Source organism: Electrona antarctica, assembly GCF_951216825.1.
Source record: "Electrona antarctica genome assembly, chromosome: 17".
Lineage (NCBI taxonomy): Eukaryota > Metazoa > Chordata > Actinopteri > Myctophiformes > Myctophidae > Electrona > Electrona antarctica.
The window spans coordinates 11,133,290-11,153,418 of NC_136798.1; the positions used below are offsets into that span (position 1 = coordinate 11,133,290).

Consider the following 20,129-nt stretch of genomic DNA (forward strand, 5'->3'; position numbering starts at 1 on the left):
CTTTCTTGCATTGTTGCCTCTGCCATCAGTGTTAAATGGGTGAAACTAATTTTGCTAATATGGATGTAACACACATGCAGTAGTTGTTGTGCACAAAGCCAGCCATGTAACCACAGAGGACCAGACCATTACCCCATATTTAATACGTATTTGGCCACAGACGTCCATCTAAATATATTTTGTGTCAGGGACACCCCATGCAAGATTTGAGTGGTTGTGATTTTTGAAAAACATTTAAAATGTAAAATTTTCAGCATTGTTTGTGAAAATAGCCGATCTACAGTACAAGCTCAAATGTTATCCGCATTCGAGGCGTTGAGCTTGGAGATCTGCTATTTTCAAATAGACAATGTAAATGGAGTTAAGGCATAGTACTGTATGTAACATTGCCCTTTATTTAGTTAACAAAACAATTTAAAAAAATCACACCCGTGTGAACTGAGTGGTGTAAGGTCTTATATAGCCTGATCAGCTGTGGTCTGACGTAATGTCTGACGTAATGAAATCACACCCGGGTGAACTGGGTGACCGTAGCAACCATGCTCATTTTTTGAGCACAGACAGACAGACTAACAAAGCCAGTTGTAGGAGTGGTTTACACCACTCACAAAGTACCCATAATTTCCCTCTATACCAGCAGTCGTCATCCACTGGAGTAGTGGATGACGAGATGTTTTTGGCATACAAAAACAAACCAGCGAAAACACAAAAATCACACCCGTGTGAACTGAGTGGTGTAAGGTCTTATATAGCCTGATCAGCTGTGGTCTGACGTAATGTCTGACGTAATGAAATCACACCTGTGTGAACTGGGTGACCATAGCAACCATGCTCATTTTTTACGCACAGACAGACAGACAGACAGACAGACAGACAGACAGACTAACAAAGCCAGTTGTAGGAGTGGTTTACACCACTCAAAGATACAGTGAGGTAAACACCACACCATGTAAACACAGGTTTTGGGCAGCGGTGGCTTAAGGGTTAGAGGAGCGCCCTTGTTGCCCGAAAGGTTGCCGGTTCGATACCCCGGACGGGCAGGAAAAATCTGGGTCGGGAAGTGATTGGTCATCACTCAGCCAACTTGCCCTTGAGCAAGGCACTGAACCCCCAACTGCTCCAGTGGAGCTGCTGCTTAGTGGCCAACAGTATAAGACTGTGGTTGTACTGGTCAGCTGTACTGTCTGTCTGTGTGTTTCTATGTGCAGGGCATTGCTGAAAATGAGCACTTGTGCTCAGCTACTACCCTGGGTAAATAAACGAAAAATTAAAATTAAAGGTACACTGATTAAACTGGATTTGATGCTAAATTCACTCATTTAGTTGGGGACCCCCTGGAACCCTCTCAAGGACCCCTGGGGGTCCCCGGACCCCACTTTGAGAACCACTGCATTACACGAACATTACATCAGACATGTCACTGCAAATACGGGCAGAGATGGATATTTGTTGTACTGTACCAGTCTACTAAACTAAGGCAGCAGCTCAGACCAAACCAAGACCGATTTCCATGAGTTGGTTGCTCAGACATTCTGCCTTATAACCAACAATGGTCCACTATTACATTTGCTAGTGTATAGAATGATAGCGCAAGATGTATGCAGAGAGGAAATGTGACTCCTACAGTCCCCTCTGCTCTTCAAGAGCCTGGAATAGATGTTGATGTGATCCATAATTTAGACGGAACGCTTCCCCAAACTTCCAGAAGTCGGGGCTGACTGCCTGGTAATCACCAGGAGGAATCGGCAAGCGCTTTGCCCATTAGCAGCAGGAGGATTTTTTTTGCTTTAAGGGCAGAAAATCTGTATGTTTAACTCCTCCTGCATTAGGAGCCAATTACACGGCTGAAAAAAATGACCCGGGGTGGTTTGGTGTCCACGGTTGTTTGTGCTGACATTCTGCTTTTCAAATGCCAGTCTGTTAATTATGCAAATGGACTACTAGGCCCACGTATAAATCCAAGTGTATGTGTGTGTGTATATATAAGATAAGATAAACCTTTACTGATGCCTGGAGGGGAATCCGGGTGTCACACTCATAGAAGTAACAGCAGTAAGGGTGAAACACACAAAGGGTACAGGTAAGAATAGAGTCAAGAAGCAAACGCTACACATGCAGTATTTGAATTAATATTATATCTACCGTCAATTACATGATTGAATATAAGTGAGTCTCTCAATGAATTCTAATTAATTATAATTATAATTAGAAAGAAGGGTACAACACCCTTTTTGTTGTTCTTCTTTTTAATTATTTGTTCGGCCCAAAATATTTTGTTTATTGTCATGATTTGTCACCATCCGAGTTGGCTTTGTCCGAGGCTTACAGGTCTTTAAATAAATACTTTTTGAAACGTCTATGGGAAAAATGAATGGGAGATTCTCTTCCGGGCTGCTCGTCATCATGAAAGGGGGCGGGACTGCGGCGCTCTATAGAGCGTCGCAGTCCCGCCTCCTACCCGGGACCAGGAAATGAAATCCAATGCATTATTCTCATAGACATTTCGTAAAGTATTTATTTAAAGACGGTTACGCCGCGGACAAAGCCAACTCGAGTCGTGACAACTCATGACAACACAAACAATATTTTGGACCAAACAAATAATTAGAAAGAAGAAAAACAACAAAAAAGTGTTGTAACCTGCCGTTTTTTTCTTCTTTCTAATTATTTGTTTGGTCCAAAATATTGTTTGTGTTGTCATGAGTTGTCACGACTCGAGTTGGCTTTGTCCGCGGCGTAACCGTCTTTAAATAAATACTTTACGAAATGTCTATGAGAATAATGCATTGGATTTCATTTCCTGGTCCCGGGTAGGAGGCGGGACTGCGACGCTCTATAGCGCATCATCATAGAGGTAATGGGAGGGGTTAGCGTCCATCTTCCTCCTCCACAACCACCTCCCACATTGTCCAGTTCAACCAGTTACATCATGGCTTCTACCGTGGCTAAGTGAAAAGCTTCGGCAGCAGATGGTGCAGTTCGCCGTGTACATAATCTTCACTTTCTAGTATTTATTTATTTTGGCTGAGGGGGGGTAAGGCAATAAGTCAGACATTCAACTTCTGAGGCGGTTTCATTTATACTTGATTGAAAGTTTGTTGTGGTTCGATTGGCCGGCAGGGTGTACATGAGCAGAGCCAATCGCTTTGAGGCACAGGCCTAACGTATCTTAGCAACACTAGACGTGCTTCGCTCATTGGTCGTGTCAGGAGTACAGACCAATGAGATGAGCGCATTTTCACAGACTCACACACAGCAACGAGAGGGGGACAGGAAGGGGAGCAGGACAGTGAAATTACAGTAATTTCTCATATAAATCGTCTTTTAGTTTCCAAATATGATTCAAAACACTTATTGCTTCTCCAAATCTCACAAGACGTGGCACACATGATTTTGATAGTCCATTCCATTTGGCCGTAATTGGCCTCCAAAGTTTGTGGGAGGGGCCTGATTCTTTAAAACTAAATATATTATGTATGAAAGGAGGAATTCTGATCAGCACCGAATTTTATGTTGCTTGGCCTCTGACACAATGTTTCCCAGTGGATTCATCAGGTCCCGACAGCATTGGTGTGATCAAGGCAACCACACTTTTCTATTTTTTTTAATCTAGTATCGATTCTTTTTCATAATTTATTCAATCAATGACTTTGATTAATAGTTGCGCCACTAAAACACACAGAAAGTAGTTTTTTTGCCACTCAGTAGTTATCTCCGCAAAACGTCCGGGTATGATGACGATCACGTCACGTACATACCCTCTATATACTGTATAAGTATAAGTGTATATGAATTGACATAATAAAACAATCTGAATGAAAAATATAAAGTGTCCCCTTGGGTGAGCCTCCTTCTATACCTCCTTCTGTACCTCCTTCTCTACTATATTGCTAAGCGTCCCTGGCCCTTGCTCGCCTCCTCCCCTGTCCTCTTTCTTCTCATGGTGCAGCTCTTTGCGCAGCGATGCTATGCGACACTGGCCGGCTTTAGAGGAGAGGCGAGTCCACATTGCATTAATTCTGAACAGAGAGAGAGAGGAGCCCAGTATCAGATGTAATGGGTTTGATTCCAAAGCCCCCGGGGCGATGTAACAGCGCTGTGCTGTAATGGTGGCAGGAGCCAGCAGAGTTCCTGCACTCATCAGAATGCTGCTTGAACAACGCTCTCTTTCCCTCTCCTCTCTCTGTCTCTGTCCCTCTCTCACTCGCTCTCTCTCTGCTCGTGTATATGCTCTCTGTCTCACTCATTCACTCTTTCTCTCCCAACACTCTGTGTCACGTCATGTTTGCTCCTCCACCCCCCAACGCATGTCAGCTCTCTCTTCTGCTCTACACTCCATCTCTCTCTCTCTCTCTCTCTCTCTCTCTCTTTGGATAAACAGAGTTGTCCATATACTGTATGTCACTTCACGTCACATGCTGTGGTAGCTCTTACTGTCTTTTGTCCATGCTGTCTAAACTGTGTTGTTGTTGCCTAATTATTGTCGCTACAGATAGGAGGGACTGGGGTTGTCCCCACCAGTTGTGAATTAAGTGGCTTTCATTCAGAGATGGTAAATTGCCTGCCCTCTCTCACTCTATCCCATTAGCTCAGTTTCCCCTCTTCAAATAATGCCAGATTCAGACACAGTACAGATACAGTACGTTTAAGGAACTCATGGAGAATCCATATAAGAATGTCGAATAAGCCCTGCAGGGTATGTTCCCCCTACTCTTGTTTTGTGTCTTTTCATGCTTAATATATTCACATGTTGCACACCTGTTACACTCTCAAAGAGTGGACACACGGTACACACCCTCTGCTGAGATTGGTCGGGGTGCTAAACAAACATACAGTTGGAGGCCATCGATATTGTCCTTTTCTTTTTGCTGAGGTTTGCGTGATCTGCGCAAAACCCCTTTTGGTGTTTTAAACATTATGTTATAATTTAGCTATTGAAAAATAGCAGATCTACAAGCTCATAGCGCGCCACCGAGTGGCGCGCTACGAGCTTGTAGGTCTGCTATTTTTGAAAAATCGTGAAAATATTTATTTCAGCAAACTGAAGGATTTAGATGGATTTTTTTAAGTTTTGAGGTCAGGCCTAAATGGGTCAAATGATAAGGGACAATATCGGTGGCACCCAACTGTAACTCTCTAAGCCAGTGGTTATCAACCCTTTTCATATCAAGGCCTATTATTTGGTCAGCATTTGAGCCACGAGGACCACCATGTGACGACCACCACCAACGACCACGGACCACCATGTGAGCCACAGACCACCATGTGAGCCACAGACCACCATGTGATGACGACCACCATGTTACCACGGACCACCATGTGATGACGACCACCATGTTACCACGGACCACCATGTGATGACGACCACCATGTTACCACGGACCACCATGTGATGACGACCACCACGGACCACCATGTGATGACGACCACCACGGACCACCATGTGATGACGACCACCACGGACCACCATGTGATGACGACCACCACGGACCACCATGTGATGACGACCACCACGGACCACCATGTGATGACGACCACCACGGACCACCATGTGATGACGACCACCACGGACCACCATGTGATGAAGACCACCACGGACCACCATGTGATGACCACCAACGACCACGGACCACCATGTGATGAAGACCACCAACGACCACGGACCACCATGTGATGACGACCACCATGTGATGACGACCACCAACGGCCACGGACCACCATGTGATGACGACCACCAACGACACGGACCACCATGGGATGACGACCACCATGTGATGACGACCACCATGTGATGACGACCACCATGTGATGACGACCACCAACGGCCACGGACCACCATGTGATGACGACCACCAACGACACGGACCACCATGGGATGACGACCACCAACGACAACAATATGTTGTTGTCGTTGGATAAGATCTTTTCCACAACTCCATCTATGCTGTGTTGGTGTGGTACCATAGGAGAGATTAAAGGCACAAATAACAATTATTCTACATTCTCTATTATTGTGTAGACTTCGTATATTCAGTGATTTCGCTTCATTCAAAAATCACTTATTTTTTTATTTTATTTGGATAATCCTCCCTACTATAGAGTGTGCTGACCATATAAGGAGTTCCTCCCTGTCCCCAGTGAGCCCCTGGGGTCAAAAAACCCTAGTTTCAGTTTTGGTGGCGGGTGGCAAAGCCTTCATCCAATCAGGATGAGAGGGGCCTTCCTCCAATCATGTGTGGGGGCGGGCCTTGGTGCACATGCTGTTGCACTTCCCCCCACTGTAGAGCGTGTGCATGTGCACATTTTGTTACCGGGGCGGACTGGGTGGTTTTCCAAATGACCCAAATCACTGAATGCTCCTTTAAGTAATGCAGATGTTTAACAACAATTTAACTAAGCGTAACAAGAGTCAAAGATCTTTAAGGGTCCATTTCGTTATCAACTCTCCATCATTTAGCTGGAGACCACCTGGAACCCCCTCAAGACTGGTGGTCCCCGGACCACTGGTTGAAAACCACTGCTCTATAAGCCATTTGCAACTTGTGCAAATGGCTTAGAGCCAACCCCCCAAATGACAGGAGAAATAAATAAATGCACTGTTTGCTAAATGCTAATCAAGCACAAACACCAAACACATTTTTAATATTCAATGAAATATTTGACCCATATAAAAATGATGAGGTGCAACGCTGCAGCCATAAAGAGGAATTTAACTTGGTGGGACTCGTGGATAAAAGCAGCAGCTGCAGGTTTTATCGTGCATTAAACAACTATCACCTGCTGTTTTCCTTTGCTGGAATGGAGGCAGGGTCAGACTCCACCGAGGTGGAGGTGCAGATTTATTTATGGCCCTTTGTGACAATCTAACTCTTGAGAGTGTACAAAATCTATAATTGTAACCAAATGGGTCAATTTCTTTATTATTTGTACACACAAAAGGATAAATTAACAGTATAACTGTGTAAGCTTACTCACAGCCGTGGATGTGTGCATCATCCATCTATTTTCGCACGCACGCACGCACGCACGCACGCACGCACGCACGCACGCACGCACGCACGCACGCACGCACGCACACACACACACACACACACACACACACACACACACACACACACACACACACACACACACACACACACACACACACACACACACACACACACACACACACACACACACACACACACACACACACACCGGCACCGCCCGCTTCACACACCCCTTTCACACAATCTGCTGTCGAGAAACCTCTCTATAACCTCTGTCTTTGGAGCAAGTGATCATGGGAGAGTAGAGGTATATGCAATAATAATAATCCCTTCTGAATTACTTATATGCACTCTGTGAGCAGCAATGAGTGGCTCTGTTCACTCATGTGACTGTGTGGGCGAGTCTCCATCCAGTCATCATTAGTAACTGATTAATTACTCTATATAATACATCATTTCAATGCATGGGTATTCATCTTGATATGGCACATGCAATCGGGAATACGTTTTTTCTGTGCATGCGAGCACAGCATACTGTCGCTTCACTGCAGGCGGGGAAAGGTGCCAACCCGGCGATGGCTTTCCTGCGACTCCTAAGCCAGCCCACCCACCCCTGCCTGCCCCACTCCCACTGGCCTTGTCCAATGGCGACAGCGATGCCGGGGGCTTACACACACTTCCAATGTTGCGTAACACAAACAGTCACAGCGAGTTGGCTGTCCTCTGGCTGTGCCCCCCCCCCCCCCCCCCTCCCCTCCCTCCCCCTTTGCATCTGGAACTCGACCACAAAAAAGGGGGGGGGGGGGGGGGGGGGCATACATTTAACTCCCCTTCCGTCTGTTGGGGCACTCCCTTGTTACCGTGATGGATGGTGAGATAGAGGGAGAACGGGGGAACAGGGGCTCTCGTCACCCAGCCGTGAGCAGCCAGTGTGTGGGTCGGGCCAACAGTGAGGTAATTACGGCGTCATTATAACACACTATATGTGGATGAGGCCGCGTGCACCCAGACACATGGACGCAAATCTTTGCACACCAGATGGGGTCCTCTGTGTGTCAGACTCTCAGGTCCGTTGATGCACGCATCCCCTCTCCTCCTCTCCCCCCCACCCCCCCACCCCCCACGGCAACTGGGGAATTCCAGGAAACCCTGCCAGCTCCTCCTGACCATAGTGTTTTTGTGTGTATAGTAGTAGTTTGTAGTAGGTATCTTGTGTAAGTATGTGCTGCATACATGAGCACTCTATGCGCAGTATGTACTCTCTACAGTGTACCGTGCAGTGTGCGTGCGTGCGAATGCTGCATGCTTCTCACACTAACGAGGCCTGTTTAGCACTGGGTCTGCTCCACAGCTGACAGGCTGACAGATGTGGGCGCTGTCTCCGTGCCATGCCAGAGAGGAGCCCTCTGTGCACGTCGGGGGGGACCGGGGGACGACCAGGGGACCAAGGGACGTCCGGGGGACATCAGGGGGATCGGGGGATGAGTACCCATGGAGTGACAATAGGCCTACTACTGGTGTCTGTCTCTGTCTGTCTGCATGAGAGATAAAAAGGTGATTTCTTAACCTATGTAAGAGGGGTTAATTTCTCTGTGCCATTAGTCACTCGAATCCCCCAACTCCCCAGTGTAGTGACAGATTGCCTGATTCTACGAATGCCTTCTAAGCCAGTAGTTCTTTCAAGATGTTTCCAAAATGCTCAAAAATAGCAGATGTACAAGCTGTGAGTTTGTAGATCAGCTGTTTTTGAATAGCTAACGCTAAAACATATAACACAGTTTTAAGCCCTATTATATTTGTTTGTCATATGTGCGTGTTGCTCTAAAATAGACGATATAAATTATAAGCTCACATGTGCATGGTTCATCGCAACACATTGTGAGCTTAATTATTTTTGCTATATTTGAACATTTTCACCCATAATGACATTTCCCCAAATAATTAGAAACACCCAGGTTAGAAAGTCATTAATATTGAGCATAATGCTGCAGACAGGCACTCTGAAGACCTGCTTGAAGTGGATATAACATTAACCTCTGCTTCCTTGTGAACCCGAAGGATGAGGGGAAACTACACATGGCCTTTATATATTTGATTATTGGCTCTGCACTGTGGAAATTGTGTCAAAATCCCCATTCCCTCGGCTGTGGTCATTGGACATCTCAGATGATCTGTGAATCTTGTGATGTTTCTGCAAACGTGGCCAGTCAAGCCCGAAGAGCTGCCCCATTTTGTTTTTGTTTTGCCATGGTTATGTTGTTGCTGTGCTCATGTATGTGTGTTAATGAATTATGTATATTGATAGATTCCCAACAGAAGTGGGAGGATGGGCGTTTTTTTCCATGAGAATAAACAAGGGGAATTATACACCATGGAAGCGTGCAGCCAGTCTATAAATAGAAGCGGTGCTTTTTGCCTCAGGATGTAGTTGCATTTTACAGGTCAGGCTGTGATCTTCTCTTAAGCCTCTGCGTGGAGATGTAGTAGACAGACACACATCTCTGGGGCTGCTGTCCGCCTGTACCTAGAGGGGGCCTTTCATCTCCAAAGTGTGCTGGCGGATACAGCATCAAACACGCATGACGTGAGAAAATTGAGTGGCGTGGCTGGCCGACGCAACCCTGCTGCCCCCCCCTGAAAGTCTTCGCAGGGAAATCGATAGTGGTCTCCTTAAGAATTAATCTGGAATCCACTCTACTATCGTGGCAGGCGGCCAGCTGAGTGATGTGTGTGCGGTTTAAACAGCCCCCGCATTCTGCTGCGCGCGCACGGCCCGGCCGCGCTATCCGTGTCGGACTGTCGGTGTCCCGATCGCTCGGCTCTCTACTTATCTTGTCTGGCTCTTGCCGTATCGTTTCCCTCCTCCTCCTCATCCTCCTCCTCCTCTTCGTCCTCCTCCTCGTCCCCTCCCTCTCCCCCTGAAGTTCGATGCGATCGGCTCTTGGCCCTGCCGTGAGTTCTCAGTGCGGGCGACAGCGCTGCTGAACATGGCGTCAGACGGGATGATTTTAACAAACCACGACCACCAAATCCGGGTCGGAGTCCTGACAGGTAAAACGCGCTGATTCCGTCGACCGATGCACGTTTCGCCGTGGCAATGCACGAATGAATGTCCAGCGGTTGTCCTTCTGGACGCTCTCCCGGGCGTCATACATGTCGGTGGGGTTTTGCGTGGTGGCGGCTCTCCTCTCCATCTCGCTGCTTGTGCAGCTCTAGTGCTGCTGCTTGCCTGTCAGCGCCTTGAAGGCGACGCTGATTTAAAGCCTTGCTTCTGGGTTTTGTATCCTCCTTTTCTCGCCGGTGGCAACAATTCATATGGGCTACATAACGTCTTCTAATGCCACCGAAAGGGAATTTTCTGATTGTTGCATCCGTTTGTCCTACGCTAATTTAGATTTCTTGCCTTGGCTTTTTTTCTCTCTCTGCGAGCCCCGTCTTCCCAGAGAGGAGCTCAGTTATGTGTATTGAATAATTCATGTCCCGTATCAGGCTTGTCAAACCTGAAAATTACAGCTGAGCGTGTGGCGCTAAACATGCTCATGGTATGGATTGCATTATTGACACCCAGCTGACCACAGCAATTTTGAAGTGTTGCTCACGACAGTTGCTGATGAGCGGTATTATCCATGGCCTGTATGCGAACGGTGGACGTCTGAGTTAATTATGGAAATGCGTGAATGCATTGGGGTGACAGGCTGTACGTATACTGTACATGTTGTAATGTATGTGTCCTTATTTGTGAATGACAGTGGCAATTTGAGCAATGAGTTAACATGACATACATGGAGACACGGCTCGTTTTGGCTTGGCGGATGAAATATAGCCTATGCGAGTAATCCTCGGTCTATGTGTGTGTGACATTCCACTAAATGCAGGCATCCTTTGAAGATGACGACCGCCTTGGTAACATTTGGAAACGTTCTGCGCTTGAATGCAATGCAAGAGCCAGAGGAGAGAGAGGCGTATGTATGATGATGAGAGGCTATATACGCTATATATTTCCTCCCGGCCTGGTTTGTGTGGATTGCTTTGTCATGTTCCCTGTTCTGACCGTCGCCCATAATATTACGGATGAATTCGGCAGTGTTGTCATGATAAGAAAGCAGAATGCAACCCAAATGTGTGTGTGTGTGTGTGTGTGTGTGTGTGTGTGTGTGTGTGTGTGTGTGTGTGTGTGTGTGTGTGTGTGTGTGTGTGTGTGTGTGTGTGTGTGTGTGTGTGTGTGTGTGTGTGTGTGGGGGAGGGGGGGGGGGCGGCAGGCTGTGGGACGCATCGCGGCTTTGCTGTCCAGCTGTCACCGATGCCGCTGAATTACAGAGGTGCCTATGCAATGGAGAGAGCTCAGCTAGGCCAATCAATATTTCATGAAAAACCGTGTTATTCGTGAGCTCATGCGATATTCCTCTTTATGGAGATCTCCGGTGTGAAGGCGGTAATGTGTAGCAATGGAGGAATGACTCCTCGTGAAATCTGCCAGGGAAACCCCGCTCCCCCTTCTCTCTCCCCCTCCTCCTCCTCCTCACGCTGTATGAGAGAGAGAGGGAGCGAGGGAGAGAGAGAGCTCTGTCCATGGTGCTGAAAGCTAGCGTCAGTCACAAATCAGTGCGGTACTGCCCCTGCCTTCTATATTTCTGCCAGTTCCACAACGGTAATAAATAGAGCATCAGATAGGAGCTTCGCCCATTTCGAACAAACGAGCAGGGCCGCATGCATCGTTCTAGCACTGTAAAACCCTCTGTGTTATAGCTCTGGGGGTGTGCAAATGAAACCCCAAATGGACCCCCGCATTTGCACATTCCCAGAGTTCTCCCAATGGAATGAACACAGAGAACCTGACTGTGTATATACGCCATGTAAGAGGGGTTAATTTCTCTGTGCCATTAGTCACTCAAATCCCCCAACTCCCCAGTGTAGTGACAGATTGCCAGTTTGATCTTGCTGTGCAATGTTGACAATATAAATGCACACATATGCTGATATTGAGACGCACAGACAGAGACACGACCGGCAAGCTTATTTGTCTTTTTGATGTATTTATGTGTGTAGGCTATATGGAGTGATGTATTTATGTGTGTAGGCTATATGGAGTGATGTATTTATGTGTATAGGCTATATGGAGTGATGTATTTATGTGTGTAGGCTATATGGAGTGATGTATTTATGTGTGTAGGCTATATGGAGTGATGTATTTATGTGTGTAGGCTATATGGAGTGATGTATTTATGTGTGTAGGCTATATGGAGTGATGTATTTATGTGTATAGGCTATATGGAGTGATGTATTTATGTGTGTAGGCTATATGGAGTGATGTATTTATGTGTGTAGGCTATATGGAGTGATGTATTTATGTGTGTAGGCTATATGGAGTGATGTATTTATGTGTGTAGGCTATATGGAGTGATGTATTTATGTGTATAGGCTATATGGAGTGATGTATTTATGTGTATAGGCTATATGGAGTGATGTATTTATGTGTATAGGCTATATGGAGTGGCGTGGGTGCAGTGTGATGTCAAAATGAGAGAGGAAGATGAAACTAATAAGTAATTCCCCAGCCTTGTTTTTAGCAATATAGTGATTATTGATATTTGTGCAGACCAGCTGTCTGTGCCTCAAACATAACTTTCAACCTGGCGTCCTATTTTGGTCAAGTCGGAGAAAATGGTCAGAAATGGACTATTTGTTTTTAAAACGTATAGCAGATCTGCAATCAGAGAAATGCCAGATCTATACTATTTTTGCTATTCAACGTACAATGAAGTACTATAGGCATTAAGGTCTTGTTGGTTCTAGCATTGATAAAAACAAACAAGTTAAGGTAATTTTCAGTATAGACAGTACCTGTAAGACATGCAGCCTATAGGCCAAGGTGGATCTATAGCCCCCATGTTATCCATAGCCGGCCGCGCCATTAGTCTGCCTGCCATTGCACTAACCTGCGTGAGCAGAATGCTAATGTAGTCCGGGCCACTACTCGCGTCCACATCCCCCCCCCCCCCCACCCAACCTTCTCCCGAGCGGGTCAAAGGCCAGCTGTCCACTCTTTCACTCAGTCACGGGGGAGGAGATGAGACCTCGGGTCACCCTCCTCCATCACATTAAACCCCCCTGACAGGTGACGGAGCCCACGGGACGTCTCTGTTTAGGGGACCAGAAACCCAGAGGAGGAGGAGGAAGGACAGGCAAAAAACAAAACAAAAACGTATTTCAAAAGGCTGTACAGGTTGATGTGTAAGTAAAGTGGATGGTTTATTTATTTGTGTGGCGATGGGAGACGGGAAACGTGAAATAGGATAATTGGGGTGAACACACTGTCACTTGTCAAAGATGTCACACTGCAAATGTGAGCTTTGTTAGCAGGGGATGAAAGCATACCATGCTGTGCTCAGCCTACTGTGGTGGGTTGCTTCTTTCTCTGCCTAGTGTGTGTGTGTGTGTGTGTGTGTGTGTGTGTGTGTGTGTGTGTGTGTGTGTGTGTGTGTGTGTGTGTGTGTGTGTGTGTGTGTGTGTGTGTGTGTGTGTGTGTGTGTGTGTGTGTGTGTGTGTGTGTGTGTGTGTGTGTGTGTGTGTGTGTGTGTGTGTCAGTCAGAATTTGCATTGCAAGTGCGTGTGTTTGTGCCGGGCTGGCCCGAATACTAGCATTTGTTAAGAGTCGACCATTCAGTGGTATTTACCACCAAACCTCTGAAGCATGGTTTTATTTATGAATGTATTTATTCAACCCTAACCCTGAATCCTTGATGATGGAAAAGTGTGACTGTACGGAGACATTTCCATCTGCATAACAGTCATCTGTTAATAGGGTTCGGATGCGTTATTTGGGATCCCACCGCAGCTCTAGGCAAACCCTGCGGTGATTGGCCAGTTGTCGCTGTGATCAACAGTTCTCGCTTTTGCAACTATGCCTAACCCTAACCACAAACTATACCTAAACATAACCTTAAGCCTAACCCTAACCTCAGCAAAACGATGCCTGCCCGGGAGCCAATCAGACGGGTCAATCCTAGAGCTGTGGTGGGATTCATAATCACGCGGGATTGGGATCCGGAACTGGAGGAACCGGATCCAACATTGTGTGTGCGGTCGTGTGCATGAACTGTATGTGTAATTGTACATGTATGTCATTGTCGTTGGGCAAAAGTTGTCATGCAAAAGTGTCATGCAAACGTTGTGAAAATAGCCAATAGTCTGACTATTTTCACAATTTCCGATCATCTTCGTTCCATTTCCATGAAAAGTAACGTGTTTTGGACATACAATGTTTCCGCTCAACAGCGACGATATGCATGTGACTCTGCCTTGCTCTTTTGTCTTTTGTGCACTAATACTATGCTCTGGCTCGGAAAACACTGCTTAGCAAATACCGTCAGTCCCAAATATAGCTATACTGTATGCATAGTTTTGCATACCTCCCATGATATCACTCACACACACACACACACACACACACACACACACACACACACACACACACACACACACACACACACACACACACACACACACACACACACACACACACACACACAGTGGGGCATGGAACGAGAGCAGGAGAAATGTGTGAATATACGATGCCACTCCATGGATGCGTGTGTTTCGCCAAAACTTGCATGTCTGTCAGAATTCTTTTTTTATGACTACGCCAAACCTCTTTGCTAAAAAAAATCGCTGATCTACGATCTACTAGTGACCTTGTCCCCCCCCCACACACACACATTTTTTAAAACAACGATCTTTTAGAACACATTGTGATGCGACTTGTTGTGTGTTTGTAGGTTGGCTATGTTTAACACATTCTTTTGTATGTTATTTCTTTGTTGTTGCGTATGGGGTGAAGTACCGGAGGGAATGAGCTATCCTCCTGGGGGCAGGAAGGCCTACTAAAAAGCCTTTGGTGGGCTTTCTCACGGTTCAAGTGGGTTATTCATTACAGTATGTGTGCTAGTTCTTTTTTTGTAGTCATTTTCAGTGCTATAGACATTTATGTTACATGCAAACTTTAATAGATTATACTTCTCAACGGCACCAATTAGTGTGTGTTTGTGTTTGTGTGTGTGTGTGTGTGTGTGTGTGTGTGGTGTGTGGGGGGGGGGGGGGGGGGGGGGGGTTGATCACATGTGTAGTATTATGTGCTGTATGCCGTGTACGTGTATTTGTGCGAATGGGATAATAACGTTTTAATCTGCTTTTCCACATAATTTAATATCTGGAGTTTGTCCCAAGCTCACCTTCACAGCTCAGGCGCTAAAGAGCCTCACTAGCTAGACGCTGAGGCAGGGAACAGGAGTCAAGTCAGCGAGAGACGGCCTAGCATGCCAGCACGCCTTGACCAGAATTAGGAGAGACCGTCATCTGTCACTGAGTGGCTTGTATGGCTGCCAAGTTGGAGAGCAAGCTTCTCCCTGTCTCTCTCAGAATGACACAGGGGCTAGTCTGACTAGATTATAAGTGCAATATCTGGGACAGATACATGCTGTGTATCTCTGTACTTGAAGGGCACAGCTAACGCACTAGTGTAGCTCTACCAGATGTTCTTTATGCTTGTTGGCACCATGTAAGCGTATGCTATTTAAAAACAAATATCTATAATAATTTGTTATGGAAAAAAATATATAATTATATATGAAAAGGGTCAGCATGGCAAACTACAACATCTATTTAAATTTGGAGTGAGACCAGAGTGTGTAGCCTCCCCTCTCCATTTGTGTCTGTAAGTGGTGTGTTTCCTTGCAAAGTTATGTGGGGATTCTGAGAAACACCCATCCCATATTAAAGATAGATATACTATACAGTATCAGGGACACGGACACAGAATGAGAATTAAGTCTTCACTGCAGTGCAAACTGCAAAGGAATTATTTTCAGCGCAGAGTAGTGTAAGTGGGGGAGGTGCCCCCATCTCTCTCTCTCTCTCTCTCTCTCTCTCTCTCCCCCCCCCCAATAGCCCATGGAAATCCCCCCCCATAGTTCTTAATTATGATCTGAAGAGATGCACACTGTTTTTGGATGATGAAGAGTAGAAGGATCTTGTCATCTCTCCAGAGAGGAGCACTCCACTGGGGACACCCATAGAAAGCCATTCCCAGACAGGATGTAAGAGAATGTGGTTTGTTACCAATCCATGATTCATTTGAGATGATAATCCCCGGAGGTCAGGAGGAGAAGCAAAACACAGGAAGATGGCCTTTTCACAAGGGAGGCATTGGCCCCGTCCCTAAAGGGGTAAAATACCAATTTCTGTATGTTATTTTCTATTTGACCCATATGTGGGGGGATTTGACCAAAGTTTAAACGTCAAAACATTTGACTGAAAGGGGGTATACCGCGACAGCACATGTTGACTATGGGGCATATGAGTTACCATTCTGTTCCTATCGGGACATAACTCGAACGGCAGTGAGTCTTGAACGGCAGAGTGTTGCGAAGCGCACTTCGCAACACTCTGCACTTCACTTCGCAACCTCACTTCGTGCAACGTTTTGTGAGCTTTCAGATTGGCTATTTTCGAATAGGAGAAGTGAGAGGTTGGGGGCGTCATTGATTCATCTGTTTTGATCATGATCATGTAATGGGTTTCTGAAACGTATACCTCATTCATGTTTCACTCAGAGCACATCATCTCGCTTGCATCGATTCTAGCCTAACTGTAAGGAAGTTATCTTAAATTGGTGAATACGCGGTAGGGTTGCCAACTAATTTTGCCGTATTAAGCTCTTTTTTTTGCAAGGGAAGTTTATACATTTAGAAAGTACATTTTGTGTGCTCGTTACGACTGACAACGGACTAATTATCTCATATCGTCTCTGTCGGGTGGAAACCTCATACAGCATGTCCAAAACGGTTACTTTTCAGGATTGAAATATCAAAATGGATAAAGTCACAGATCGACAAGCTTAAAACGTGCCGCTTCGTGCCGTGCTTTGAGCTTGTAGATCTGCTACTTTTGTTGCTTTTGAGTGATGCTGTACAGTATGATCAAGTCGGGCGTTAATGTATGGAGATGAAGAGTGTTCTGCCCAACAGCGACGTTACACTGCTTACCTGCCAAATGTGTGATGACCACCAGTGATGCATTTCAAATTAAAAGTGAATCACTTAGAAGAAATCCTCCAAAACTCACTAATTGAGTAAAAAGGTTTTTCGCTGGACTGGAACCTGTGCCTCCGCCTCAGAGGTGGCAGCGATGGAGCTCTGCGAGCCAGATGGCAACGGCAGCAGCCGTGCCACAGCCTCGGCGGTACAGGGGCAGCCTTAAGGGGCACTGACAGGAATTATAGGAGCCGTTGAGAGGAGGACTGAGAAGTGATGTGGCTCAGACGGCGGTGGAATGTACATTTACTGAAGCAGTGGTTTTCAACCAGTGGTCCTTCAGGAGGTTCCAGGTGGTCCAGAAAGAAATGATGGAGAGTTTATGAACAAATGGACCCTTATAGATCTTAAACTCTGTGTGAAAGTGTAAAATTAAACCAAATGGACATCTGCATTACTTCATTTACAAGAAGTCTACACAATTATTAGAGAATTAGAGAATGTAGAAGAATTGTTATTTTGATCAACATTTGCCTGTTATCTCCTATGGTACCAACATCAATACAGCATGGACAAAATCAGAGATATTTTATACTTTACTTGAGTATTTCCAATTTCCAATACTTGTACTTCTACTCCACTACATTTCAGAGACAAATATTATACTTTTACTCCACTACAATTATCTAGTAGACTAGACTAGTTACTAGTTATTTTGTAGGTTTATTATTACAAAACATACAATATAGTGTATGTTTTGCCAAAATGTATTTTTGGCCTTTTCTATTCCATTTTCAGAGAATTCCAGATTCTTTTACATTTGAAAAGTTGAAATGGGACATTCTGCATAGTGAGTACTTTCTGCTTTTGGTACATTTTGATGCCAATACTTTTACTTGTATGACGTTTACTTGTAACAGAGTATTTCTATAATGCGATATTGATACTCAAACCAGTTGAGTACCTTTTCCACCACTGGGCTCAGATTGTCCTTGTAGTGCAGCAGTTTCTGCCTCTCTGGGCTCTGAAAGAAGAGGCAAGCGAAAGCTCATTTGTGTCAACATCACTCTGTTCACAACATCACACGTTTTTTTTGTTTTGTTTTTTTCTTCAGCATTTTGACATTTCTTTTTTGTTTGCCAAAGAGAAAGTGGCCGGCGTGGATGTGACTGGGTTGGGCTGGAAAAACGTGCTGCTGTTGACAGTATGAATGAAGTGAATGAATGCACAAAAAAGACTTGGGATTCTGTCCTACTTATTTTATTGTTTTAAATTGCACATGTAATAGTGTTACACGGATGACTTACTTCCACTAAGGGTTCCCACTGCAGAACTAGGTGATCTATTCTGCACACATTTATATACAAAGCATGTTTCATAATTCAAAGTTGAGATATTAACAATGTAAGTTATGCTGTTTACTGTATGTTAACCGCATACTATTATCTGCATAAACGGAAAAACCCAATTAAACAATTAAGCTATTAGGTTCAATTTGGATATTGAATAGAATAGAAACAATTTGATCTATACAGTATTTATACTGGGGCTGACAGATGCTCAGGTGATGCAAGATTGAATTATTTGTAGCAACTATTAATCCAGAAACAGTTCATTATGATCAGTCTACTTGGTTGAATGTACCTTGAGTGAAACACTTAGCCTTGCCTACAGTGTTTACAGTAGCCATCGAGGAGGAGCGCCTGATTGCATGCATAATGTAGAATATTGACAGTAATTTAATCAGTCTTTGCCATGAGCTCTCATTTATATTTACACTAATTTCTCTAATCACTTCCTTATCGATGGCAGTTAAAATCATGTTGGGGTGGTACCAGAGTAACCCAGCAAGCACGGGCAGCACCTGAACGAATTGGTGACATCTTGATTGGGGCCAGATCAAGTCAAACCAAGACTATATGGGCAGATCTGGCCCGGAATATCACCTGATTTCAACCAACATAAATTCTGCACACTAAGACGAAGGTCCTGGACGGGTCAGAGAGTACGATCGAGGCCAGATCAACTTGTGTCATAATTTATAACTATCTGGCTCAGAATAAGCTATATTATCTCAACCGGTAAGGCGTCCTGGAAATGACGTATAAAGATCATCCCCATATGGGCTGTGATCCTAGTCCTGAACGTCACCGGAGGACGTCGTCATAACGTCGTCATGACAGTCATTTGGCTTGCTGGGATCAGACTGCAGACGCGTGTCCCCCTTTCCCAATGCAGCCACCGCCACTTTTCTCTTGCATCTCACATCTTTATTTCATCCCATCTACCCTTTTTCTCGCTGGCTATTTTTGTCCCTTTCTCCTCACCTCTCCCTTCTCTTTTTTTCTTCCCTTTTACCTTTTCCTGTCTATCTGTGCTGGCCTCTCTCCATCTCTCTCCGACAGAGCGGTAGGAGGGGAGCATGTAAGTGTGAATAATGGAGGAAGGCAGCCTCTCCCTAACGAGGTGCGTTTGATGGCTGACCCCATGCAGCCCACCGTGTGTGGTCAAGGTGTTCCTCCATTCTTCCTCTATTATTCATCATCATGCCTTTTCCTGTGTCTCGCCGCCACCCTGCTACCGCCAAATGCACTCAGATCATGGCATCAGGAAATCAAATGTTAATAACCCCCCACTCAGCCACAGATGCAGATATGCACACACACACGCACACATGCACACGCACACACGCGCGCTGCACACGCGCAGGTGTGACAACTTGATTGACGTGGCTGAATGGATAATGTTGCCGTTTTAAATCTTTCATTTCTCAGGGAGCATGACAGGTGGTTCTCCAATCTCAGTTGGAGTTACAGTATGTACTGTACATTTGAAACAGAGAGAGAGAGAGAGAAGGGGGGCTTCTGCTCCATTTGTCCATTTTTTTATTGGCCTGCATCTTTTTCAGGCGGCCGTAGCTGGGTAGAGGCGCCATTCGGGCCGTAGCTGGGTAGAACTAGGGGCCATTCGGGTATCGGAAGGTCGCCGGTTCGACCCTCGTCTCGCCCAGTGTACGTGTTGAAGTGTCCCTGAGAAAGACGTTTAATCACTAACAGCTTCCCCCCATGTGATCATCAGAGCCATCTGAGCAACCATCTGCTGGGTAAAG

General features: G+C 45.5%; 1 protein-coding gene across 10 annotated transcripts in view; it reads left to right on the forward strand.

Moving 5' to 3' along the window:
* Positions 1-9,909: 9,909 nt before the first annotated feature.
* Positions 9,910-20,129, forward strand: part of gphnb (gephyrin b) — a 133,050-nt gene continuing 122,830 nt past the window's right edge. For 5 of the 10 annotated variants that reach the window (XM_079525378.1, XM_079525381.1, XM_079525382.1 and 2 more), the window contains exon 1: positions 9,910-10,043. In XM_079525378.1, the coding sequence (XP_079381504.1) occupies positions 9,980-10,043 (64 nt within the window). In that variant the 5' untranslated portion in view covers positions 9,910-9,979. The remainder of the gene's footprint in view (positions 10,044-20,129) is intronic. The other 5 variants (XM_079525380.1, XM_079525374.1, XM_079525377.1 and 2 more) reach the window with 1 other exon arrangement.